This window comes from Panicum hallii, chromosome 2 (genome assembly GCF_002211085.1).
Source record: "Panicum hallii strain FIL2 chromosome 2, PHallii_v3.1, whole genome shotgun sequence".
In the NCBI taxonomy this organism is placed as follows: domain Eukaryota; kingdom Viridiplantae; phylum Streptophyta; class Magnoliopsida; order Poales; family Poaceae; genus Panicum; species Panicum hallii.
This window is the reverse complement of record NC_038043.1, coordinates 48,051,590-48,077,504: the sequence shown is the minus strand read 5'-3', so window position 1 is coordinate 48,077,504 and position 25,915 is coordinate 48,051,590. Positions and strand designations below refer to the sequence as shown.

At 48.9% G+C, this 25,915-nt stretch overlaps 4 protein-coding genes and 2 long non-coding RNA genes across 10 annotated transcripts; 2 read left to right on the top strand and 4 right to left on the bottom strand.

Moving 5' to 3' along the window:
* Position 1: 1 nt before the first annotated feature.
* Positions 2-972, top strand: LOC112882113. The gene is made up of 3 exons (XR_003226611.1): positions 2-104; positions 208-418; positions 510-972. It is a non-coding gene; the product is annotated as an uncharacterized LOC112882113 (long non-coding RNA).
* A 1,661-nt stretch (positions 973-2,633) lies between these two features.
* Positions 2,634-5,195, top strand: LOC112881165 (vegetative cell wall protein gp1). Of its 3 annotated transcripts, none has more exons than XM_025945860.1 (2): positions 2,634-3,268; positions 4,804-5,195. In XM_025945860.1, the coding sequence occupies exon 1, from the start codon at positions 2,871-2,873 to the stop codon at positions 3,252-3,254; it is 384 nt and encodes a 127-aa protein (XP_025801645.1). In that variant the 5' UTR covers positions 2,634-2,870; the 3' UTR covers positions 3,255-3,268; positions 4,804-5,195. The 3 variants fall into 3 exon arrangements, with proteins under 3 accessions (XP_025801645.1, XP_025801644.1, XP_025801642.1); XM_025945859.1 differs by lacking the exon at positions 4,804-5,195 and adding an exon at positions 4,261-4,700; XM_025945857.1 differs by lacking the exon at positions 4,804-5,195 and adding an exon at positions 4,258-4,700 and having other exon boundaries at positions 2,635-3,268.
* On the bottom strand, positions 3,503-7,145 carry LOC112881163 (subtilisin-like protease SBT3.6). 2 transcript variants are annotated; one of them, XM_025945854.1, is made up of 11 exons: positions 6,785-7,145; positions 6,593-6,687; positions 6,405-6,502; positions 6,139-6,294; positions 5,912-6,023; positions 5,260-5,803; positions 5,061-5,158; positions 4,744-4,983; positions 4,532-4,646; positions 4,228-4,432; positions 3,503-4,163 (listed from the first exon to the last, which is right to left on the bottom strand). In XM_025945854.1, the coding sequence occupies exons 1-11, from the start codon at positions 6,845-6,847 to the stop codon at positions 3,595-3,597; spliced, it is 2,295 nt and encodes a 764-aa protein (XP_025801639.1). In that variant the 5' UTR covers positions 6,848-7,145; the 3' UTR covers positions 3,503-3,594. The 2 variants fall into 2 exon arrangements, with proteins under 2 accessions (XP_025801639.1, XP_025801638.1); XM_025945853.1 differs by having other exon boundaries at positions 4,744-4,980; positions 6,405-7,145.
* Positions 7,146-10,162: 3,017 nt separating this feature from the next.
* Positions 10,163-12,823, bottom strand: LOC112881164. 2 transcript variants are annotated; one of them, XM_025945856.1, is made up of 5 exons: positions 12,584-12,823; positions 12,233-12,402; positions 11,156-11,231; positions 10,709-10,778; positions 10,163-10,630 (listed from the first exon to the last, which is right to left on the bottom strand). In XM_025945856.1, exons 1-5 carry the CDS (start codon positions 12,750-12,752, stop codon positions 10,510-10,512), a joined length of 606 nt encoding a protein of 201 aa, XP_025801641.1. In that variant the 5' UTR covers positions 12,753-12,823; the 3' UTR covers positions 10,163-10,509. The 2 variants fall into 2 exon arrangements, with proteins under 2 accessions (XP_025801641.1, XP_025801640.1); XM_025945855.1 differs by having other exon boundaries at positions 10,709-10,781; positions 12,584-12,818.
* A 1,702-nt stretch (positions 12,824-14,525) lies between these two features.
* LOC112882334 (cytochrome P450 71A1-like) lies at positions 14,526-16,442 on the bottom strand. Its single transcript, XM_025947364.1, has 2 exons — positions 15,367-16,442; positions 14,526-15,277 (listed from the first exon to the last, which is right to left on the bottom strand). The coding sequence occupies exons 1-2, from the start codon at positions 16,249-16,251 to the stop codon at positions 14,654-14,656; spliced, it is 1,509 nt and encodes a 502-aa protein (XP_025803149.1). The 5' UTR covers positions 16,252-16,442; the 3' UTR covers positions 14,526-14,653.
* Positions 16,443-17,893: 1,451 nt separating this feature from the next.
* LOC112882335 lies at positions 17,894-18,741 on the bottom strand. Its single transcript, XR_003226646.1, has 2 exons — positions 18,603-18,741; positions 17,894-18,305 (listed from the first exon to the last, which is right to left on the bottom strand). It is a non-coding gene; the product is annotated as an uncharacterized LOC112882335 (long non-coding RNA).
* Between the last annotated feature and the right edge of the window lie 7,174 nt (positions 18,742-25,915).

Sequence of the window (25,915 nt, the reverse complement as noted above, 5' to 3'; positions counted from 1 at the left end):
CGCATGCCATGCAGCCCCTTGGATCCTGGCAGATATACCCGTGGCACGGGCAGTGAACAAGAGGGACAGCTTGATGAGGGATTTCTGTCAGAAGTTAGTGCTTAGTAAGTGTTATTTTCTTCCTTTATGCTAGCAAGTTGTGTATTGTTCCCAACATTGGCAAATTTCATTTTTCATATGATTTGTAACATATTTACATATGTATAGGCTAAACAAGATGGTGATTAACCATGCTTCAAGCTATGATGCAAAAGGTGTTGCAGTTATATACTTCCACATATAGAGATGGTGCCATGCAGCTCCTAATGAGTGGAACAAGGCGCTACTTCATGGACTTACAGTTGGAAAAAGAGATTTTTCACCTGACGAACTTTATGCTGTTCTTAATAAGAGAATTGAGAGAGTCTTAATCCGGACTGTAAGATTCACAAACTTCTGAGTTCTACAAAGAGCTGGGCCTTGTCATGAGCATCTTCTCAATCACCCATCCTATTTTTTCTGTTTTACAGGAATGTGGTTCTTATCAGCAACGTGTTCTTGCCAAGTTTCTAAAAGGGATACAATCTAGAGCAGAGGAAGTTGTTAAAGTGCTTCAAGGACCAACGATTAACGTCTTGTGGCCCATTTACAGATACAGGTTTTGTTCTCGTTGAGCATAGTCTGCCACCTGGCTGAAAATTCCATGAAGTCGTTTGACAAAGAAGCGTGCCTGCAGATTATGCCTTTCAGTTCAGGTACACCTGATCCTGGTTCCTGATCGCAACGGATCACAGAAACTGAGCCTCTCTGAAAAAAAGAACAATCTAGAGCCAGGAGCAGTGCGTGATTACAGTGTAGCGCGCGTGCTTATCCTGAATGGCACGCATTCTAGCTTCGCTGTTCAGTATTCACCTTGGAATAATGAGGTTTTCTGGGTTTGTCTACTGAAAACTATAATGCTACACAGAACATGTATGATCAAATATACTCAAAGACACATAATTGGAAATCTACTCTTTTCTTTTCTGTTTTCGCCTGTTTGTAGCAAAAAGGTGGATTATATTCAATACTGACACTGACAATTCAGCGGAACTCTTGGTGGCTATCTCATTTTGAACCTATGGCACTGTATCTGAGAGCAATACGGTAACCTGTTCTCTAAAAGTGTTGCCTTTTGTGGCTGTGGATCTGGATCCCTGGTCTCCTAGGTAGATTGGTACTCCCTCCCTTCGTTCAAAAATGTTTGTCATCATTGTTTTTATAGGAAAAAAATCTACTTTTGGCTATCGAACTATCGACTACGTCCGGATTTAACAATGCAACTCTAAAATCAGACATTCGCAGCCATCCAACTCTCAAAATTGTTCATATTTGGCCATCGGACAGTTTTCCTAGGTGGTTTTGGTGACGTGGACGCCACATGGCGGTGGGGCCCACCTGTCAGCCCTCCTCTCTCCTCTCTCTCTTTCTTCTCTCCTCTTCATCTCTCTCTCTTCTCTCCTATCCCTCTCCTCTCACCCTACGCCTGCCGCCACCCTCCCCCCACGCGCCTCTCCAGCTGGCCCGGCCCGTGGCGCTGGCCCGCGGCGGAGTCGAGCGGTGTAGGCCCACGGCGGAGCTTCTGCTCGCCCAGCAAGCGGCATTGGCCCACGGCAGAGTTGCAGCTCGCTTGCCCGGCGGCGCTGGCCCGTACTGTACTGGCCGTTCCCTGCCTTCTTGACCTTCTCGGGGTCGGCGGCCGCCATGGTCCGCCTAGCCATGGCGTCATCCTTGTTGGTCGGCATGCCGCAGCCGCGAGCGCACGTGCTCCCGTAGCCGTAGTTGGCGGTGCCGGACCGTGGACGTCGTGCTGGGCGACCCGCGGCAGGGGCGGTGGTGGTGATGTGGTGGCGGAGCAGGAGGACGGCAGCGGCTTGGCGAGGCGGGCGGAGGGGCAGATGTTGTCTGTCATGAGTGCATTGGTGAGCGGGAAGGTGGCGGAGCTGGAGCATGCGCCGGTGCCGGAGGTGAAGATGAGGGGCTCGGAGCCGGTGCGGCGGTGGCCTGAACGCGCTTGCACGGGGGCATGTCGGAGGGGAGCCGGAGGAGCTCGGGGTTGGGGTGCCTGGAGGAGTGCGGAAGCGGGGAGACCGGTGAGAAAGACAGTTGATTTGGCTCGGAGCCGGTGTGGCGGTGGTCAAGTCGGCGGCGCTCGCTCGCGGCAGAGCTCCAGCTTGCTTGCGCGGCGGCTTGGGCCCGCGGTGGAGCAGTAGGAGTGAGAGAGAGAGGAGAGGATAGAAGAAAGAGAGAGGAGGGCTAACCCATTGCCATGGGGCATCCACATCACCAAAACCACCCATTAAAATCGTCTGATGGTCAAATATGAAGGTTTGGAGAGTTAGGTGGTTGCGGATATCTGGTTGCAGTGATAGTTCAATGATCAAAATGGATTTTTTCTTTTTTATATGACGTTTGACCATGTCTTATTTAAAAATTTAATGCGAATTTGAAAAAAAAAGTACTGTTCAAAGAGAAAAAAGATGACATTATATCTTTCTAAATATGACGAATGGTCAAAGTCCAAAAAGTCAATGATTGCTCGGTGAAAACTAATTTTATTTTTTCTTAGATAATTCTTGATGAGGAACATGCTATAATCCTTTATTAACTGTCAGATGTTGATTCGGCTCTGCGAACTTCGCCGAAAATAAGGCCACGCCGATCAAAATTCGACTCGTCTTCCATGAGCAGAGAAAGAAAATGAACCAACAAACCAAACGCGACGTGCCGTGCGTCAGTTCGGTCGTCCGCGCTGGCTTGTGGCAGACTCTGACCCTCCGAACTCCCGACCCAATCACGCAGCCTCCTCCTCCGCGTCCCTTCCCCTTTCGACGACGCCACCTCTCGGCTTTATGCTGGGCGCCGTCCTCCGCGTCCCGGCCCCGATCCCGCCGCCTCTGCTCCCCGCGCCGACGCGCCCTCTCCTCGTCCTCCGCCGCTGCCGCAGCGACTGCCTGCCGCCTGGGACGCCCATGGCCTCGGCCGACGGCGGCGGCGCCACCAAGCCCGACGCCGCGCCATCGCCCGCGCCCGCGCCGGCGCCGATGCCGCAGCCGCCCGAGAAGCCGCTCCCGGGCGACTGCTGCGGCAGCGGCTGCGTGCGCTGCGTCTGGGACATCTACTTCGACGAGCTCGACGCGTACGACAAGGTCCTCGCCGCCCACGCGGCCGCCTCAGGCTCCGGTGGCAAGGACTCCTCCGCTGACACCAAGCCCAGCGACGGCGCTAAGCCCTGATGCGCGTGTCATGTGTATGCCCTCTTCTGTTCCCAATTGAATTAGATTACTGGCCTTCTCTTCTGCGTCAGATATGGCGCTCCCAAATTGACTGCTGTTGGTGTGTACTAGATTGATATGCTTTCTCACTGCACCCTCATTGTTGTGTAACAAGAGAAACTCATTATTAGCAATCAAAGGAAAGGTTCAATTTCTCTGAGCATTTTATTATTTGTTCGTCTCAATCAGTAGTTGAATTCAATCCAATCAGGAACCCCAATCACCAATGCCATTAGAATCGGAGAAATTAGCGAGTTACATGTTGTCCGTCTCACCATCGCCGATTAACACACACATTAGCTCATGCATTGACGTAGAACTTACTGATCATCGTCCGAACCACAAGAGGGATCCTCACCGTGTGGGCACCATCCTCCCATGTCAGGCTACCGAAGGTGTACCTCCCTTGCACCTTCAGTTTGGCCTGGAACGTCACCTTGAATGTCAACCTTCTCATGGTCGAGTTGAAGACCAGGAGTGAGGGGCTCACGACCACATCCACACCTGGCGGAGGTTGCACATGAGCTCTGTACTTCGACATGGCTGAGCCAACATTCGTGACTGTTCTTGACACTGTAAGCTTGCCCCTCAGTTCCGGAATGGTGATGGATGGCAGATTCAGGTTTAGCTGTGTCTTCGGCGTGTGCTGGCATGTCGCATGCTGTTGAGTCATGGAGCTGATGGCCGAGCTGTTGTAGCCCATGGAACAAAGGAAGCGCACATAGTCAGATGTTCCCATGTCATACACAAGACCGGGGTGTGCAGCCTTGTTTGGATCCACATGACCACCTCCATAATCAAATGGGTTTGCCTGATTGTAGGGTGCTGCCTCAGATACAATTTCAAACCCATAATTGTCATGGACATTGGCTGCAAGGCGTTGACTTGTTAGGGTCAAAAACATCTTTGACTAGAGAAGCAGATGAGTCATTACCTGTTGTGACAAGTGCTGATTTTACTGCAGCAGGACTCCAATTAGGATGCATTGATTTGAGGAGAGCAACCACGCCTGAAATGTGTGGGCAGGACATCGAGGTTCCTGAATCAATCTTGAAGTTCACAGATCCAATGGCGGATGATATGGCAGCAGCAGGTGTCCATGCAGCCAAAATGTTGACACCTGGGGCGGCAATGTCTGGCTGCAGAAGAAGGTGCGGAGTTTTTGAAACCAACTAGGACAGGCACTATTATAGAGAGACTTAAGGATGAAGTTTGATCAACTGGAGGTGATGTTTTACCTTCAGAACAGAGGGGGATAGAGAGCTAGGACCCCGGGATGAGAAATATGCAACTTCTGGGCCTATCAGTTCTCCAAGAATAGTTTTCACTGAGCCAAACTGAACTGTTGGGTTTCTGTGTATAGCAAAGAAATTATTAGAAATTTGCTGTCAATACAGCATGTTGCAAGATTGTTACAACTGTTGAAATATATATGGCACTGTTTGCATACCTCATGCTAGTAGTGTATGCAAGTATAGCTGTTCCAACTTGATAGTCTACTTGAACACAGGGAATGTCAAATGAAGATGCGATGTCCTTGGTTAAGAACTGGGCGAAGATGACTCCAACACCACGAGCTTTCTTGACAGTCTCTACTGCCACTGATGCTGATCTCTGTGCTCGTGTTTGGAAGCAAAGCACCACATTTCCCTTCACTAGAGTAGAGTTCAGAGATCCTGCAGTACAGCTTCTGCAAAGACATGAGCCAATATGGAAGTTGAACTCAAGGAATTATCAGAAGAAGAGGCTGAGGACGACAAAGTTTACCTTGCGTCTGTATCATCTGCATTATTAGATGCAATATCTTCAGCATAGGCTACACGCACACTTTTGGCAGGATGCTTTCCGGAGTACAATGTTTGCCCCTGCACCATCAGACATCAGAATGTGAGGCACAAATATTGGCATATCATGTGCTTGCATTACAGCATAAGTCTCAACCCAAAAATTCAGATGAAATTCTTACCACATAGGTGCTGTTGTTTCCAAGGGTGATCTTTGTGAGGAAAGTCCTATCAAGTGTGCCAGCAGCAACGGTCACAATCCAGGGTGCTGAGTTGATCACCGTCTCTGAATAAGGTCCAGAGTTTCCTGCAGAGCAGACCACAACAATCCCTTTTGCAACAGCATGGAAGGATCCAATGGACAAGACATCATCAACATAAGCAGGGAGGGGTGGTGCTTGCCCCAGGGACACTGAAAGCACGTCAACACCGTCATGTATAGCGTCGTCAAAAGCTGCAAGTATGTCCGCAGAAGTGCAATCTCCGGTGGCCCAGCACACTTTGTAAACGGCCAGCCTAGCCCTCGGTGCCCCTCCCCTTGCAACACCACTGGCAAGGCCCCTGAAGTTTGCATTAGCTACCAGAGCACCAGCAGCAGTGGACGCCGTGTGCGTGCCATGCCCGACAGCATCTCTCGCGGACATGAACTCGTAGATGTCGGTTGTGTTCATCTTGCCATACTCAGCTTCGTACCCTTTTATGTACCATTTCGCACCTATTATTTTCCTATCCTATCATGAATTTGAAGTCACTACCAGGACAGCCAGTAGAATTCAAGCAGTGATAAAATCTCTTACAGGCAAGCAGTACGGTGAAGCTTAAGTGCAGGCCAACCTGTTGCAGTTTGAAGCGTTGAATCTGTCTCCGGCTATACACCTCCCTTTCCACCGCCGTGGAACCTCGCCGATGCCGTCGTCTCTAAAACTGGCCGACTCCGGCCATATCCCTGCAAAGTGCAAGCCACCAGGACACCTCAATCTTAGCGCTGCAATGTCAGTCATAATCCCAATTGCTACCTACAAACAGATACTTCTTGAAGAGAGGAAAATAAAAAGTCTGACCAGTATCTAGCACGCCGATAATGGAATCCTCCCCAAATCTACTCCCCGAGAGGATTCCAACCGAGGACGCCGGTTTCACTCGCATGAAATCCCAGCTCCTGGTGGTGTGCAGGTCAAGAACACGATTCCGCACCACTCGCACGACTCCAGGCCAATCTTCGACACCGCAATTCGATTGGAGCCCAAGAAAGCAGGAGGGCCTTCGTCAGGATCGCACAGGAAAGCCGCCGAAGCAGAAGACGAGGTCAGCGAAATTGTGAGCTCACCGGCGAGCCGCGCCGCCTGCCTGTCCGTGAGCACGGCGGCGAACCCGGAGAAGCCGTGCCGGTAGCTGTAGAGGATGGCGTCCTTGGCCGCCGGCTCGCTGCAAAGTCTCGCCGCCATGAGTCGCTGGATGCATCACGGCTAATGCTAATCCACAGGAATCAAGCAGATCAAAGGTGAGATCACTCACCTGCCGAGGACGGCGGCGAGCACGCCGTGATGCGCGTCCCGGACCAGCGCCGGCTGCAGCTCGGGGCTCCTCTCCCCCATGTACACAATGTACACCTGCAGGAAACGAAACCGCATCAGCTCAAGAACCGCCCGGGCCGGGGATTGGGAGGCTGAATAACCACCAGGACTCCGGCCGGTCAGGCTCACTCACATTGCTGCAAGAAGAGGGCCCGAGCTGAAGCAGCAGCAGGAAGAAGCCGAGCAGGGCCACCATGGCCGCCGCGGACGAGCTCGCTAGCAGCTCGCCGGAAGCTGGAAGCAAAGACGAAGCTGACGCAGATGGGAGCCGGAGCGGAGTGGTTTGAAAGGGAGGAGGAGGAGGCAGCCAGGCAGGGGGGTTGGTGTGTCGTGTGGGTGGCCCGGCCGTGGCCTCTGGCCTCCTCCTCGCACTACAGTCTACAGGAACAAGGGGGCCTTCTCAACTCTCAGCTGTGGACTGGAAATTGGATTCAAAATCCCGTGCCATGCCACCGCACTGTTGCGGCGCGGATTGGTTTGTTTACGCTTTGTTCTCCTCGGCCTCGGCTTTCTTTAATGGAGATGCTCGCTCAGTGACTGACCACTGCCCTGTCGCCCGTTTCTCTCTCTCCTCTCTCTGCGCGTGTGCTCTGCGTGCGCGCCCCGCGCTCCGTGTGGCGTTTGGCCGAACGTCGTCGTGCTGGTTGCCGAAACGCCGGGTGCTCCCCCATGCTTCCTCGGTGCTCACTTGGTGGTGGTGGTGGAGGGTTTCTGTGCCTTCTCGGGTTGCTTCCTCCGCATTCTCGTGATGGGTGTGGGGTTGAGTGCCTTGGCCATCTTGGTTGCAAGTTTAAGTTTAGGGTTTGGGTGCTCTGGGGATCTTTGCTTCCCGGCATGAAGACGGGGATGTGCCCGACAAGTCCCTCTCGACGCATGGACGGGGTGTAGGATCATTGCTTGGTGAGCGCCGGACCACACGTGTGATCGTTGCCTCCCCTTTTGGCGCTTCTCCTCGAGCTTTGCCTTGGAAGGAACACAACGCTCCAAACATGCGGTCTTAAGACTAGTGTGTGTACTTTTTTGTAAAGAAGGAAAATCCAGTGGGTAGTTAGAAAAAGGCCAGCCAGGAGAGCTAAGGACTAGTGTCTTGTGGTCTTTTATGGAGAAGCAGAAGCACAAATAACTGCTTGCATCCGCATAACCGCAGAGGATCAGGATCAGGATCAGGATATGGATGAGCTGAGGTTAAACTAAACAACCTCCTTGTCGGTACATCACTGGCTCTAAGATACAATTTCAAGACGGAACATTCCAACGCACCACTGGGATGCTCACCAACACATTTGGTAACTTCGGATTAAGTAAAAAACAGCACAGACGCACTAAGCTAGTAAAGAGGCGAGGCGACCCAGTTGACCTAGGAGTGGACTTCAGCAGCAGTGGGGACTTCAGCTTTGGTTTCAAGTCCATGCCCGGCTGCTTTGATTTCCTTTTAGATAACGACGGCCCCCCTGCTCTGCTGCTTTCTCCTTTTGAGCTTTACAGCAGCACTCGTCGCCAGATCTTGCCCCCACCTTTTCGATGTTCAAAACCGCAGGTCCCTTTAATGGCGTCGGGTCGTGAACTGGTGATGCCATGCCTTTGCCAAGCGCTGATGGGCCGGCAGGCAGTGCGCCGCCAGGAACTGGGGGGAGGGGAGCTGGGGAAAGGGGATGAGATGAGATCACCGGCCGCCTCACAATTTGGAAGACCGGCAGCTTTCCTTGGGCTGGGGCAATGGCTCTGCAGCTGAGTGCCGACTGACAAAGGCCAAATAATTCGCATCTTTTGAGCAAATCATTTGGAATATTTCCCCCCTCTCTCTCTTTGCAGCCTCAAGTACAGCGTGGCAGGCCTGGGAGCACCAAATTTCAAAGGATACGGTGCATGGCCTGGTCCAAGATCAGGTCAATGCTTCGGATCAAAGAGAATCTTTATGGAAGTGCTTGGTTTTAGAGGGTTAAACTTTAGTAGTAATGTTTGTCCGGAACCAAACGGGGCGTAATGCAGCAACGCCTGATGAGTGACACTTTTCAAAGTGACAGTGGTATGGCATGACACCAGCCAGCGCCCAGCATTCGTATCATAGTAATGTTTTCTTGGACAGAATTCAGAAAATTCAGAACGCCGAGCAATGGCTGAGCCTGAGCAACGTTCGAGCACGTTCAGCCGTGACAGAGCAGTGGGAGGCAGCGAGAGGGAGGAGCTTGGGGGGCGAGAGGCAGGCGGAGAGGGGCTGGGGCAGGAGATCACTGATGTGACGTGATGTCATGTCAGGCTCGCCGTCCGGCGCCGGGTGCCCGTTGCCCCCACCACCACCCAAGTTTGAATCGCCCCGCCCCGACGAGTCGACGACGATGACCACACGGAGCACCCGCCGCCGCACTGGCTGGGTTCCGGCGTTCAGCTGCTGGCTGCAGCCGGTGGTAAACAGGACCAGATCCGGTGCAGGTGCAACCGGTCTCACTCCGCGCCTGTGATGAGACGAGATGAGGAATCTGAACGAAGTACAGTGGCCGGAGGGCATGTGGGGTGCGTGGGCTCTGGCACTGGCAGCGCAGACGACCGTTCAACTCTGAATGCATTCAATGAGGGCAGCAGCGCAGGCCAGCAGCTGAGCAGATGCGAGTAAAAAGGTGCACAAGGGCGTATCTACAGGGAGTGTTTTTATGGGTCCGTTTTTAAGACTAATTAGATGGATTAAATAAAAACTAATGGTAAAACTAATTATATAAGTTGCAGCTAACTATTGAGACGAATCCATTAATGCTAATTAGCCTATGATTAGCATATGTTTACTGTAGTGTAACATTGTCAAAGCATGATCTAATTAGATTTAATAGATTCATCGCATAAATTAGTCTCCATTTATGCAGTTAATTACTCTATGTTTAATATTCTTAATTGATGTTCAAATATCCGATACGATGGAACAAAATTTTATTCTTCAAGATCCAAATAGATCCTAAGGAGTGTTTCTAAGAGGTGTTTGGTTACCTGAGGATTACAAGCCCCATCTAATAAGTCCTAAATAAGCTCCATTTCATCCAAACAAACACTTAAAAGGTGAGGCTTATTATAAACCTCTCTATAAGCCCACAAGTCCCTTTAAGAGGTGCTTATGAGATTTATTTCCTATGAACCCCAACAGAAAAACAGCACTTTCCAATCTCTACCCTCCATAATCCTATCCATTCAGCCTCTTTGAGAAAGACAATATTAATAAAGGGTACAAAGATCATTTGCTACTACAGAAGCTTGTTATACTTCTGGTATAAGTTAATATAACCAAACACCTATTTAGACTTATTTAGACTTATTGCATCTTTATACGAGAGATTTGCTTAGACATATTATAAACATCTTCATACGAGAGATTTGCTTATTATACAAAGTACTGAACAACGCAGTATCTAACAAGGGAACTTTTGCAACTCTGGAAATGAGATGCGATTCTGAACGAGACAGAAAAAAGTGTCTCTCAGCAGCTCAAAGTGAACAAGAGCAGGCACCATGGCCTTTCTGGTAACAATAGAAGAATGGAACAGAAACTTTTTGCCCCATTGAGTTCCACTGTGACCGGCTGGAATTATTCATCAGTACAGCAACCAAAATTAGATTTTCACTTCAACCAAGCAGCATATTATTTGAACGTACACCATTGGACTTGTATGTAGCCGTAAATTACAAAGTCATGCAAGTTCAGCAGAAATTTGGTATCCCAGAAAGTCACCATTTTCTTTCAGCAATGAAGCTGGACCTGCTTCTTGCTGAGACGGTAAAACTATGAACCGTCAGGTAGGCCTTTGGTAATGTTTCCATCATGAAACATTTTCTCCAGCTCTCAACCTGAGCATAGATGAACCCTTGGCACAGCTGCTATTTCGGTGGGCGGCGATCAGGGTACACTATGTCCTGGACATTTTCCTTGATATAATTGGCCGTTTTGTTTAGGTTCTTGGCAACACCTGAGGCCACCAGTCCGGCGCTCCTCTTAAACCTGCACCATCCTTATTCATCAGCAAGTCAATATAGCAAAGTGGGGACCAAGAAGAGTGAGATATGGAATGTAGCTTTCCTCCCCAAGAATTCCTGTCTCGCCAAGTGCGCGGGTCTCTGTTGTCCCTGCTGGTGAGAGCGGGCTGTAGCTGCTGCAAAAGGAAACATGAAGACATTACCAAAATTAATACGAATGATCAATGCCAGATATGATTTGCTGATATCAAGAATACAAGAGACAGGACAAACCTAAACCAAAACCAAAACCTTTGAGATGACAGATCAATTTGACTAAACATAATGACAATATGGCATGATAGCATAGCATGAATTCAACTAGCTCATGTCCTGCTATAATTTATTCAAAAGAAAAGGAAAGGATCGTATATGTATATTGGATTTTGAATACAGCAATGCAGCTGACTGTGGTTCAAAAGTATATCCATGTCCCAACTAATGTGCTTGGTAAAATTTAGATGAGGATGAACCACTGGATATATAACACCAAGAAGAAAACTTCACATACCATCATTTGAAACATGTGCTGGAGCTTGTTCAGCAGTAGACGGTTTTTTCTCGACCAATCTGCTGTCTGCCAATAGCTGCAGGGACATTTCTCGCTTCTATTAGGACCATATACAGAACTTCAGCAACTAGAAAAATGTACATAAGCATAGCCCAATCACGCATCCTAAAAGTAAAATATATTATTGGCCTCTTGGGAGGAAGAAAGTCAGTTCATTGCATTCAGAGAGCATACTATACTCCGGAACAGAGTTTGACAGAGAAGCCTAGAGAGAAAAATTATGCTACCATTCCTTGATATCCAGTGGGACTGAGCCACAAGGATTCGCATGAATCATAGGGGCTGATGTCTCCTACCAATATCCCACCCATGAAAGTAATGCAGGACTGGGATCCTCATATGGGATGATGGTTGGGAATCAAAGTAGTCAAAAGTGAGATCATATTACAACTTACACGGTTAGCTCAAGACTGGGATCATCATATGTGATGATGGTTGCTGGTGGTAGGCAGAAAAAGAAAACACTCAAAAGGAGGTCAAGGCATCAAATGGTCAATACAAAACGGTTAGCAGCGTCAGGAAAAAGGACAATCAACAATATCCACTACAATGAAATGAAACTTACCTCCTAGGTAGGTAAGAAAATACTGTTTCCCCTTGATGAATAGCAATTCTAATGACAACAGTAAATTAAATCTAGCACTGTTGTGCATGAATGTGGTTAATTGGCAAGATGCAGGTGTTGGGGAATTAGTGCTCACATATCTTCTCTATGCTATAAATTCTATTCCTACACGATATGGAGATTACTGATTTGTCAGGATATCAAGGGGAGGATGCAGGAAAAAATACACATTGGCTACCTGATGAGTATCTAGTACATCAAAAGTGTGAAGAAGTTGGCGACCCTATTATGTTATACTAACTACCTGCCTATGCTGTGGTATGTTTCCTATACATGTAAATTAACAGAAACAGAACAGAGACACATGCCAGCAGCTGCATCGGATCATTGGCAAAAATACATAAACAGCTAATTTCAAAGCTTCAGACTGCAAACAAGTGAGGAAAACCAACCTCGAGCCCCCGGCAATACGGCAACAACGTCTTGCCCTCGCTCTCGCCACCTTGGCTGTCCCTGTTGTCCACGTACATGGAGTAACCTGCGCACCCGTACCTGAACTGCCTCAGATCATGCCCATGCGACATCGCCTCCTCCTTAGGCTCATCCACCACGTAGTTCGGAACTAACACACCAAATCATCAATAGCCTCATCAGATCTTCAGATCAGGGGTAACTCAAACAAGAGTTTTTTTTTCTTTCGAAGAAACAAATTCGCATCCAAAAGGAGGCAAATTTGTCGATTGGGCAGCAAATATCGGTCGAACAGATTGCAGATTGAGGCGCATCGGGTTAGGGTTTGTGACCTTGGGAGATGGAGCGGGGGATCCCGACGCAGATGGGATTGTAGCCGCGGGACTTGAGCACCGACGAATAGTAGAGGCAGCCCTTGCATGACTTTCCCTTCCGCGGCGGCACGGGACCAGCGGCGCCTCCGGCCGCCGCGACGCCGGACTCCGGCGATGCCTCCCCCATCTCTCTTTTGGCCTTGCCCCCCCTCCCTCCTCTCCTGCCTCCGTGACGAAATTAGCGGTCTAATGGGAAAACAGCGCTGGCTGCCGTGTGGGGCCGTCCGCCTTCACGACTTGGTTCCACGCTCGCGCTCAGCCCCGCTCAGGAAAGTAACTAACCGACATGACAGACCTGGCCCAACGGGCGCCACGGCCCATTATGCACAATCGGGATGAGCCGTACCGTGCTGTGCCCAACTCTGAGCCGAAGCACGGCCCAGGAGGCATTTATTCCGAGCCGGGCCGGCACGAGGCACGATCAGCCCCGTGGCCCGAAGAGGCCCATTAATCTTGCAAAGCCCGTTAGGCAGGCTCTGGAGAAAACCAACCTTTTCAAGTTTCAACGGTGCACAGTGCAAGTTGCACTCCTGAACTGTATGTATAACCGCTGAAACGTCTTCTGCTTTGCTTAGTGTTTGGATCCAAAGTGCAAAAGGGCAAAAATTTTGCCATTTGCCAAAAGTGGCAAAATTTTTGCCATTAGGGATGTTTGGATCCAAATGGCAAAAGTTTTGGCAAAAGCTCATTTAAACCCCTTTTCTCCCTCTCCTATCCCCTTTCCCGCCACCTCTTTCCCGCCATTTCATACAGAGTGCATAAAATTGACAATCCAAAATTTATACAGTCCAAACCAAAGTGCATCCCGGGTCCTGTCAGCCCCAAATCCGGCCATCTCCGGTCCTGCTTTTGGGGTCGTCGGAGGCGGAGGCCGAGGAGATGCGCCGGTGGCGGTGGACTCGGCCAGTGAGGACGTGGGCGCGGTCTCAGGGAGTAGCGGCTGCTACTGGCGGTGGGCGTGAGGGAGAGGCGGAGGCGGGCGCTGGCGGCGGGGTCGGCGGAGGCCGGCACTGCGGCGGGTGCGGGCGCTGGCGGTTGGGGTCCGGTGCTGGCGGCGGCGGCGGGGTCGGGCGGCGGAGGCGCCGGGCGGCGGGGCCGGGCGCCGGGCGGAGGCGCCGGGCGGCGGGGGTGCCGCGCGGCGGAGGTCGGGCGGATGCGGCGGACTGGCGGAGGTCGGGCGGATGCGGGATCGAACGGGATACAAGATAGGGTTGCTGTTTTTGCGTTTTCCTTTTGCCATATGTTTTTGCTGTTTCCTTTTGCCATAGGGTGTTTGGGTCCAAATGGAAAAAAAAGAGCAAATTTTTTACTATTTGCCCTTTTGCCAAAGGATCCAAACAGGCCCTTAAGACGGGGGCTTCGATCCTATTACTCTAAAAAAACGGTGCACAGTGCACTCATGCACACAACTCACAAGTAGAAAAATCCATTCAACTCCTTCAAAAAGAAAAGAAAAGAAAAGAAAAATCCATTCAAGCTAGCAAAAATTCATGGAAGAAAACAGCAGAGCCGTCCAAGCAAGCAACAAGTGTGGTTTTATTGTTACATGGAAAAATCCATGGAGAATTTCGTTTTGGGGACATGCATACTACAATAGGTGAATGGAATTGTTACATCAGATAGCTTCCGAATGTTTGAGCCCAATGGAATTTTTGGTGCTGTTTATCATTGCTGCAACAAGTGTGATTTTATTGTTTCAGTGGTTCGTTTTGCCCTGTTGCACTTCTGGTTCTCACCCGTTCTCGAATTCTTGCAGCAGTGCGTTTTGTTTGCTGCAGCATCAAGATCCTGGAATGTCGCAATCCTTGTGTGTTGTTTAGTATCGTATTGTGCTTTTTGCATCAGTATTCTATTGTACTTGTGCCTGTCCCAAACGTGTTCAGGCGTTGGTGAGTTCAGATTCACGACAGAACAAGAAGAATCTTGATCCACAACACAACAACGTACTTCAAACACAAACCAAGGTTCCCATGGAAGGATGCCAAATTGGGGCTGGGGGCAGCACACCGATTCCTACTGGAGTTCTGGCTAAGCGGGCGCCTTGCTCTTGGGGACTAGGACAAGGGGAACCCGCCGCGGCGTCGTCAGCCCCGGCGCCTCGCCCATGTCGAGGTCCTCCGGGCGCATGCCGGCGGGGAGCTCCCAGTCGAAGTGGCGCAGGAGGCTGGCGATCGCGAGCTCCAGGACCGGCAGCGCGAAGTTGATGCCGGGGCAGATCCTCCGCCCGGCGCCGAACGGGATGAGCTGGTAGTCGGTCCCTCTGAAGTCCACGGGGGCGCCGCCGCCCACGAACCGCTCCGGCCGGAACTCCTCCGGCGCGTCCCACGCCGCGGGGTCCCGCCCGATCGCCCACGCGTTCATGAAGAGCGCGGTCCTGGCCGGGATCTCGTACCCCTGCACCACCGCGGGCGTCGTCGATTCGTGAGGGACGAGGAGCGGCGCCGGCGCGTGGAGCCGGAGCACCTCCTTGAGCACCGCCTTCAGGTATTCCATTTTGTTCAGGTCCGGTTGCGCGACGGCCGGCTGATCGGCGGTGGCGACGCGCGCGATCTCGTCCTGGAGCTTGGCCATCACCCGCGGGTTGGCGACGAGCTCTGCCATGGCCCATTCCAGCGTCTGCGACGATGTTTCAGTTGCCGCGGCTATGATGTCCTGCAGACGCAACAATCGAGCACGGATCAGGAGAACAAGATGAGTAGAAATTTCTTGAGAAATGGGATGAGCATTTTTGCGAAGATGACCTCGATGATGGATTTGATGCGATCGTCTGTGAGCTCGAGCCCGTCGGCGCCTTCTTCCCTCAGCCGCAGCAAGACGTCCAAGAAGTCCTCATCCTCCTCGCCTGCACCGTCGGTCCCCTTCTCCTTGTGCGCGGCCACTATCTCGGACAGGAACCTGTCCCACGCCTCGGCCATGTCGTCGATCTTCCTATCGAGGCCCGTCGCCCATCTCACGAACCTCGCCGGCGTGTCCGGCAGCACGTCCTCCGGTTGGAAGCCCGCCATCAGCGCCTCGGAGTTCCCCATCAGCTGCTTCATCTTCTCAGCTGTTGCCCCGGCGGCACCGGTCGCCGCGCGGGTGATCACCGCGTTGGTGTAGCCGTACAGGAGCTCCCTCAGCTCCACGGCCTCCCCCGCCTCCGCGGCGCGGCGGGTCCGTGAGACGAGCGCGGCCACCTCGGCGGCGCGCACGGGCGCGAACGACTCCACGCGGCGCGGGGAGAGGAGGTGGACCACGGCGATCTTCTTGCCCCGGCGCCAGTTCTCGCCGTACGGCGCGAACGACACGTTGCTGCAGCCGTACGTCAGCTTCTCCGCTGCCACGCTGCGCGGGCGGGAGGCGAAGGCGAGGTCGTGGTTCCTGAACAGGTCCGCGGCTGCCGCGGCCGTGGACACGACCAGCGTCCGCCTGCGCCCGAGCTGCAGGAAGAGGAGGCCGCCGCTGCCGCCGTAACGAAGTTGCAAGTCGTGCAATGAACGGTGCGCGAGGTGGCCGATGAGGTGGAGGTGGCCAATCAGCGGTAGGGACGGGGGCGACGGCGGGAGCTTGCCGCGCCGACGGTTCTTGACGACATAGAGGAAGACGATAAGCACGGCGGCGGCGGCGGCGAGCACGTAAGGAGACATCTTCTCCTGCTCTGCTGACTACTCACAGATGAAGAGAAGATTGGATACTGCTCAGCTTATAGAGATCATTGCAACGTTAAAAAAAAAACCTTTCTGGGTAACGGAGCGCTGAAGTGTTGAATATCTATCCGAGCTCATTTTTGTGGCTGCCAGGCAACCACTGAAATTTTTGTTTGTTTCCTATCGTCTATTCGTCTCGGATGTGATTCATCCGGTTGGATTGATCAGTGAAGTCTCAGGATCATGTTGCATGATTGGTGGAAGTCTGAAATCCCCTCTTGTCCGTAGTCTTCATTTGCTTTGAGGCCCGAGGGGGAAGAACAGTGACGTTCTTGACCAGAACAAAGAACACTGGTTGCAGAATATTGTGGCGTCTGTCAGCAGCCGTCGACCTTTTGTTTCAGATGACTAGTACCTTGAGAACCTTCCAGATCAAAAACAAGTACAATATTTTCAATATTGACTATATTAGTGTAACAAAAATGCCGCTTGCACATATCCTCGCAAATTTAGTGCCAATCCAACGACAGAATGGGAGCGAACTGAACCTATCTTAGTTTCTTGCGGTGAAATCTGCTCATCCGAATTCGAGTTCTTAACTCAATATGGACGCTCGCATTTTCTTGAATATATTTCGAGATTTAACCGGCGTTATTTATGGTAAGCGACATTCTTTCGACGCAACACGTTTACGGTGACTTCGTCAATCTCGAAGATCAGTCGGCTCAGTCTCTCGGAGATCCAATGCTCATAGGGGTACGGATACGTGTGTGTATTCACAGAGGTGGGTGTATGAACGTACATGAGCATCGGTGTCTTTACTATGTTTTGAAAAAAAAAACAGAAGAGGCAAATACTATGCAAGACAAACTCTCATTATTGCACATTAATATGATAGTGATGCCGTTGCACATTAATATGATAGTGATACCATCTAAACATAATCCAACTTTATTTCACTTGCACCTATCTATATTTTATCCACTTCTTTTAACATCTATACAACAAGATTCAGATTCCAATGTGAAAAAAGGCCTCTAGCGTGGTAGTTAGAGAACTTGAGTAGCATCCACTAGGTCAAGATCCGACTTTTTGTAGAAGCGAATTAAAATGAATTTGGATTAAATAAAAAATTATATAAATAAATAGGTAGAGGTCTCCTCTGATGACTTCGGTTAAAAAAAGATTCAGATTCTGATGCTCAAATCTTATAAGAGCTAGGTTAGAGTTAACATTGTATATTAAAAGATTCAGTTAGTTTTTGTTTGGTCCGACCCGACTAAGTTTTATGTACAATTTTTGGGTTGAGTCGGATTTTTAATTAAAAATTCGATCCGATCCGAGTCTTTATGGCGGGTCAAATTTTCGCGAGTCAGCTTACATATTGTCTAGGGCTAAATTAAGTTGAATTTTTTTTGCATTACGTCTGGTTTATTAGGTTGGACGGTCTATAATCAGAGTTTATTAGATTGGACGGTCCATAATCAGATCTAATTTGGAGAAGGTTCCTCTGCAGTATGACAAAGATACTTGCTTTTACCCTCCCGTACGGCCACACACCGCCCTAATCCGCCTAGCCCTCCTTATCTACTCGGGGCAATTCTCTGTTTGCCATTAAAAATTTACCATCCCTTCTATGCCATTAAAATTTAAATAATTCCTTCGGTACCATTGAAAATTTAACTTCATCCCTTACATAGCATTAGACGTTATTTTTGACGGAAAATAGAGCTCAACGCCGTTAAAACAGATGTGATCGACGTCGTTCTTCCGATTTTACCCCTCCCCAACCTTACCCGCAATCACCGGCAGCATCCTTATCTCTTCCCCAAATCGCCGGTTCCAAGCCCATGATCAGCGCTCGCACCGCCCGATCCGCTCCCACCCAGGACGCGCCGCGATTCGCGTCGACCACCTGCTTGGCTGCTCCCCGTCGCGCGGACTTTGCGCTTCGCGCCGGGCAGGCAAGCCGCTCCCGGTAGAGCGCGGGCGGGCACGTCCCGCTCTGCGCAATGCACGGCCACGGCAGCGGTCGCAGTTCTCGCCGGAAGCCGCTGCAGAACGGAGTTATTGGATGAGAAACGAGCAAAAACAGACAAGCTGCGTGCTGCTCCCTGGCAGGGGCGCGCCGCCGCCCCGCGCGCGGGTCTCGACGCTGCGTCAGGCAGCTGCGCCGCCGCTTGCCTCGCACGCGCGGGGAAGGTGCCTCGCTCGCCTCCGCGGGGTCCGCAGCGGGCACGGGCGGGCTGTCGGAGCCGCACTCGCCACGCACGCCTCGGGGGCCGCAGCCACGCACGCCCGGCCTGCTGGAGCCGCCCACAACTCGCTGGAGGGGCGGACCTGCTGCTCACCTCGCACTGCGCCATATTCTTCCTTCGTCCCTCATGAAGGCAGGGGGCAGAGACGGCAGGACTCTCAGGAAGCCAGCGGAGATGATAAGAGGGGAAAGAGAAAGGGCTTTCTTGATTTTGTTTGTTACTATAGGTTCGGTTCGTTCCCTTGCATTGCTACGGACGGTGCAAGATTTATAGTGCAATATATAGATCATTTAACAAGGTAATAATTTTTTCAATCATAATCCATTATATTAAGATAATTAAATAATGCTATACAATCAGAGTATGCATTCAACAAACCCTATTTTATATTTAAGGTATGTGTCGGTGTATTGCTACCGGTAAATTAGAGCGTGGCAATACAATAAAGCATGACTATGTATAATAAAATACGCAAGCTATTGAAATTGAAGAGAAAGCATATTATTAAATCGAAAAGACGTTGCTTGAAGCTCAAACGGAAGAGGCACATAAGTGCATATCTGCTTTTTTGGACACACAATATATGTTAGTCACATGATCCATGTTTCTATATAAAAATCACAAGTTCTTAGTTTTGTCTACTCAAGGAAATTCCTAAAAAGAATCCTAGTTAAATTTATTTCTTAACATGCAGCTCCCACAAAATTTGATCCTCTGTTATTTGCTTGCCGGAAAAAGACCCAGTCAACAATTGATTAATACTGCCCAAAAAATTACCCTGAAGAATGAAATTTCCTAACTTCTTAATCATTCAGCATGACAAGAAATAAAATACGGCTCTTCTAGTCCCCCTGGGGTACTGTACTAAGACCTGAAAGATGTGGAAAAGCATCAGGCCACAAATCATCATATCTATATAAATATTATACAGTTTTCACCCATTACTAAAATCTAATCAGGTGTCACATTAGAATCAAGCCATCACGCATTAATTACCAGCCATCACGCATTAATTACCAGGATCACATCATAATCAAGTCATCATCCATTAAATTGTAGAAAGAGCAGCAGCAGCAACAACAACAACAACTTAGCCTTTTGTCCCAAGCAAGTTGGGGTAGGCTAGAGATGAAACCCAGAAACACAAGAATAAGAAACATAAAAAGGGCACAAGCCAAAGGAAGAGCTAGGGGTTAAATAAAAAGTAACAAATGTCACGGTTCAGGTACGTTAATTGCTAATCTCCAAGCGCTCCTATCCATAGCTAATTCCTTAGCGATATTCCACTCCTTAAGGTCTCTCTTGACCGTCTCGTCCCAAGTTAGTCTAGATCTACCTCTACCTCTCTTTATATTATCGCCCCACTTTAAAACTCCACTACGCACCGGCGCCTCGGGAGGCCTCCGTTGTACGTGTCCAAACCATCTCAACCGATGTTGAATCAACTTCTCCTCGATAGGTGCCACCCCGACCCTATCTCGAATCTCTTCATTCCGGACTTTATCCCTTCTTGTATGCCCGTAGAACCAACGCAGCATACGCATCTCTGCTACACTCAGTTGCTGGACATGTCGCCTTTTTGTAGGCCAACATTCAGCACCATATAGCATCGCCGGGCGAATCGCCGTCCTATAGAACTTACCTTTTAGCCTCTGTGGCACCTTCTTGTTACAGAGGATGCCAGAAGCCTGCCGCCACTTCAACCAACCGGCTGAAATTCTATGTCTAACATTTTCATCAATGTCTCCATCTTTCTGAAGCATTGATCCTAGATACCGGAAAGTATCCTTCTTGGCCACCACTTGACCTTCGAGGCTAACGTCCCCATCCTCATGCCTAGTCGGGCTAAAGTCGCACATCATATACTCGGTCTTGATCCTACTCAGCCTGAACCCCTCGACTCTAATGTGTGTCTCCACAGCTCTAACTTCATATTAACCCCTGCCCTACTCTCGTCAACTAGCACCACATCATCAGCAAAGAGCATACACCAAGAGATATCACCCTGTATGTCCCTTGTGACCTCATCCATCACCAAAGCAAATAGATAAGGGCTCAATGCTGACCCCTGATGTAGTCCTATTTTAATTGGAAAGTCACTGGTATCGCCATCACATGTTCGAACACAAGTCATCGCATCCTTGTACATATCCTTGATGAGGGTAATATACTTAGTTGGGACTTTGTGTTTTTCCAAGGCCCACCACATGACGTCTCTCGGTACTTTGTCATACGCCTTCTCTAGGTCAATAAAGACCATGTGTAAGTCCTTCTTCTCCTCTCTATATCTCTCCATCAACTGTCGTACTAAGAAAATCGCCTCCATGGTCGACCTCCCAGGCATGAATCCAAACTGGTTTTGGGTCACCCTTGTCAATCTTCTTAGTCGATGCTCGATAATCCTCTCCCAAAGCTTCATCGTATGGCTCATCAGCTTAATCCCCCGGTAGTTAGTACAACTTTGAACATCTCCCTTGTTCTTGAAGATCGGTACTAAAATACTTCTCCTCCATTCCTCCGGCATCTTGTTTGACCGGAAAATTAGGTTAAAAAGCTTAGTTAACCATACTACCGCCCTCTCGCCCAGGCATCTCCACACCTCAATGGGGATGCCATCGGGACCCATCGCTTTACCTCCCTTCATCCTCTTCAAAGCCTCCCCGATCTCTGCCTCCTGAATTCTCCTCACAAAGCGTCTGTTGGTATCATCAAATGAGTCGTCCAACACGAAGGTAGGACCCTCATTTTCCCCATTAAACAACTTGTCAAAGTATTCTCGCCATCTGTCCTTGATCTCCTCATCCTTCACCAGGAGTCGATCTGTCTCATCCTTAATGCATTTGATTTGGTTTATGTCTTTTGTCTTCCTCTCGCGGGCCCTAGCTATCCTATAAATGTCCTTCTCTCCTTCCTTCGTACCTAGCCGTTGATAAAGGTCATCAAAAGCCTGACCTTTCGCTACACTTACAGCTCGCTTTGCAGACCTCTTCGCCAATCTATAGCCCTCGATGTTGGTTGCGCTCTTGTCGAGGTGAAGGCGTTTGAAACACTTCTTCTTCTCCTTAATAGCCCTTTGCACCTCGTCATTCCACCACCAAGTCTCTTTCACTTCCTGCTTGCCTCCCCTACTCACACCAAACACTTCTGAAGCCACCTTCCAAACACATGTCGCCATCTTTAGCCACATATCATCTACATCTGCCCCTTCTTCCCAAGACCCCTCGCCTAGCATCCTCTCCTTAAACGTTTGTGCCTCTTCCCCCCTAAGCTTCCACCACTTCGTTCTCGCAATCTTGGCACGTTTGTCCCGGTGGGTACGTACCCGAAAACGAAAATCCGCCACCACAAGCTTGTGTTTGGGGACAACACACTCCCCAGGTATCACCTTACAATCTAAGCAGGCGCGTCTATCCTCTCTCCGAGCAAGGATAAAATCGATTTGGCTCGAGTATTGTCCACTATGGAAGGTCACTAGATGGGGCTCTCTCTTTCTAAAGAGGGTATTTGCTAACAGCAGGTCGTAGGCCAACGCAAAATTCAAAACATTCTCTCCCCCCTCGTTCCTACTACCATACCCGAAACCCCCGTGTACTCGCTCATATCCTACATTAGTCGCACCCACATGGCCATTGAGGTCTCCTCCTATGAAGAGCTTCTCACTGATAGGCACGGTACTAACCATGCTATCAAGATCTTCCCAGAACTGACTCTTGGAGCTCTCACTAAGACCAACCTGAGGGGCATAGGCACTGAAAGAGCAAAAGATATTTAATCAGGCAATGAAATTACCTGGAAGCATCCATGACCAATTAATGTATTGAACTATCAAATTGAACTATGCTGTATTTGGAATTCATACCTGCACTATGCAAGCAATTTTTGTCAGAACACAAGCAATTCTTGTCAGAACAGGTCATTGAACAGCTCAAGAGCAATGAATAAAATACACTACCGTTAGAATGCTCACCCGCTGCCTTCAAATAGCTTTAAGTTTCTAGAAATTCAGCAACAAAAAATCACCATTTTTAGCAATCCCTGCACTATATTTCGCAACAAAAGAAAACAGAAGGAGCAAATACTATGTAAGACAAACTCTCACTATTGCACACTAATATGATAGTGGTACCATCTAAACATAATCCGACTTTGTTTCACTTGCACCTATCTTATTTTATCGACTTCTTTTAACATCTACGTAACAAGATTCAGATTCTAATCATGGTAGTTAGAGCACTTGAATAGCATCCACTAGGTTAAGATCCGACTTCTTGTAGAAGCGAACTAAAATGGGTTTGGATTAAAAAAACGAGAATCCAAGATTGGGAAGTGCACTTGTCCCGCAAAAACCAGATCTTGTTTAGTGTTCAGTGCATCCTTCACTTCACCTGCAAAACCTTTCTATCTTAGTTCTTCCTACTTTTGCGCTTTCGAACTACTGGTTATGTCATCAATCACTTTTCTTCACCCTTTTCTCCCTCTTGTTAGTCATCCATTCTGTCTTAGATTTTAGTACCCGTGCTTGAAATATGCACAACATGAAGTTCCGATAAAAACTTATATAAATAAATAGGTAGAGGTATCCTCTGCTGACTTAGGTTAAAAAAAGATTTAGATTCTGATGCTCAAATCTTATAAGGGCTAGGTTAGGGTTGTCATCAGATTAAAAAAAAGATTCGTTATTTTTTCTTCGGTCTGACCCAACTGAGTTTTATGTACAATTTTGGGTTGAGTGGGGTCTTTTTCGGATTTTAGGTTAAAAAATCCGATCCGTGTCCGACCTGAGTCTTTAAGGCGGGTCAAATATTTTCGAGTCCGGCTCACATATTGTTCGTGCTGAATGAAGTTGGATTTTCTTTGGATTAGGTTGGGTTATTAGGTTGGAGGATCCATGATCAGATCTAGCTCGGAGAAGATTCCTCAGCAGTATGATAAAGAGCTTGCTCTTATTGGATTGTAGAGTGTAGTTTTAGAGAAGGTATCTTGTTAATATGGCATTGTTAATTTGGTAGGATAGACACCACCTATTGATAATATGGGTTGGGACTGCCATTAAAATCATCCTTCGCAATTTCAGAAGATTTAAACACGCGAGTATCTTGATACTTTTCCACTCTGGGCTACGCCCGAATTTCATTACCCAAGAGCAACGAAATTACAGAACACGTTTAACGCGTTCAAGTTTGAAACGAAAAAAAAGGGGACAAGCAAACAACCACACAAAGTTCAAGGTAAGTCCACAGGCGAAAGCAGAAACTCCCAGCTGCAAACCCCAGTAGCCAAACAAGACGCAAAGCTAACTAAACCAACTCCGGATCACTGGGCCCAAAACAGTGAAACGTCCTCTTGAAGTGGCAAACCCCAGCACGCGCCTGTGCCGGGGAGCTTTACTGCAGCAGAACCACTCCCGCGTCATCGTGAGGAGCTTCTAGCGGATGGAAAAGCAGTGCCGTCTCCTTCAAAGCTTCCGCGCCAACTTCCAGCTCCAGCTTATCCTCCGCTTTTTGCAACCCTGCCCAGTAAGAGATGAAAGAGGAAGCAAGGCACACAATCTCAGTTAGTGAGCGAATTTTTTTTTCCATCAAAACATATTGCATTCCTGGATCGCCAAATGGCCCAGCAAATGGAGGCCACCCCGATCATGTGAAACTTTTTATGCAAAGGCATAAATCTACCAGCCCACACCCAATATTGCTCAAAAGATGCTGGTCTACAGTCAGCCCCAATAACCATCGAAACTAAACTCCACACATATCTGGAAATAAGGCAGCCAAAGAACAGGTGTTCAATTGACTCCGGCTTAGAACAGAAGCTGCAGGTTTTATCCCCCTGCCATCTCTCCTAGCCAAATTATCTCTAGTCAGAATAGCGTTCAGTTTTACAAGCCACATGAATACTTTGATCTTTAGTAGAATTTTAGCTTTCCAGATTATTTTGTTTCTAACCTCCGTTTCAGTTTCACACAGAAGTTTATACTGGGATTTAACTGAGAAATGCCCGTTTTTCCCCCAGCCACCTCGGTTGGTCTTTCTCATTAGATAAAGCACAGGTGGCCAGCATATCTCTCAGTCTCCTCAATCCTGCTTGTTGGCTCTCATTCAGCCATCGTCTGAACGTTAGCCTCCACCTTCGGCCAGCAAAAGCACTCACTGAACCCTCTGTTTCGTTGCAAATGCTATAAAGAGCTTAGGGAACTTCTCTTTCAGGGGCACATTCCCACACCAAGGGTCACTCCAGAAGTCTGTTTTTTTTTTGCCATCCCCTACACACGTCTCTGCCCCTCAGATAAACATCCCTCACTTTTAGCAGATCATTCCACACTGGTGAATTCGTGGGGTTTTATTTTCAGCTGGGACAAACACTGGTCTTTCACATATTTCCTTGTTACAACCTGATGCCAGATTCCCAGTCCTGCCTCCAACTTCCACCACCACTTGCACAGCAAGCTAATATTCAACTTCCAGAGAACTTGCACACCCAAACCACCTTTATTTTTTGGTTCGGTAAGCTTTACCCATTTCACTATATAGTAATTTTTTTTCAGACCACCACCCTACCAAAAAAACGTCTTCCTGATCCTATCCATCTTTTTTGTGCACTGTCTTAGGTAATAAATACATAGACATGCTATAGATCGGAATACTACTTAAACAGGAGTTCAGAAGGGTCAGTCTCCCCCCAATGGACAGAGAGCCCCCCTGTCAACCCCCCAACCTTTTTGCTAACTTCTCATCCAAAGACAGCCAATCCCCAATGTGTAACCTGGATCCAGAAACTGGCACCCCCAGATATTTCATAGGCCAGCTGCCAGTGGAACAGTTAAAGAGCTCTGCAAAGTGAATAGCCTTCTCCTCATCTTGTGAGATCATGAACACCTCACTTTTGCTAAAGTTGATCTTCAACCCAGACATTTTTTCCATGCAAATAGAGCAACAATTTCATGTTTTGTGCAGATTCGTCGTCATCTTGCATACACAGAATTGTATCATCGGCATACTGTAGAATAGCTAGGCCATGTTCTATGTATTCAGGGACTAAGCCTTTAACCAAACCACTTCTTTGAGCTTGCTGAATCATTTTTGCCAGGGCATCCGCAGCCAGATTAAATAAGAGAGGAGATAAAGGTCTCCTTGTCTCACACCCTTACCACTTTTAAAATATCCACCCACCAGATCATTGGCTTTGACACTCATGGTCCTACAGGTAACCACTTCTTTGATCCAACCACACCAGCCCTCACAAAACCCCCTCTGTCTCAGGCATTCAAACAAAAACTCCCAGTTAATTTTATCATATGCCTTCTCAAAATCCAGCTTAGGACCGGCCCATCTCTTTTTCTAACCTCATGTAAGGTCATTACCCCATCAACAATGGTTCTCCCTTTTATGAAAGCTGACCGGCAAGGATTT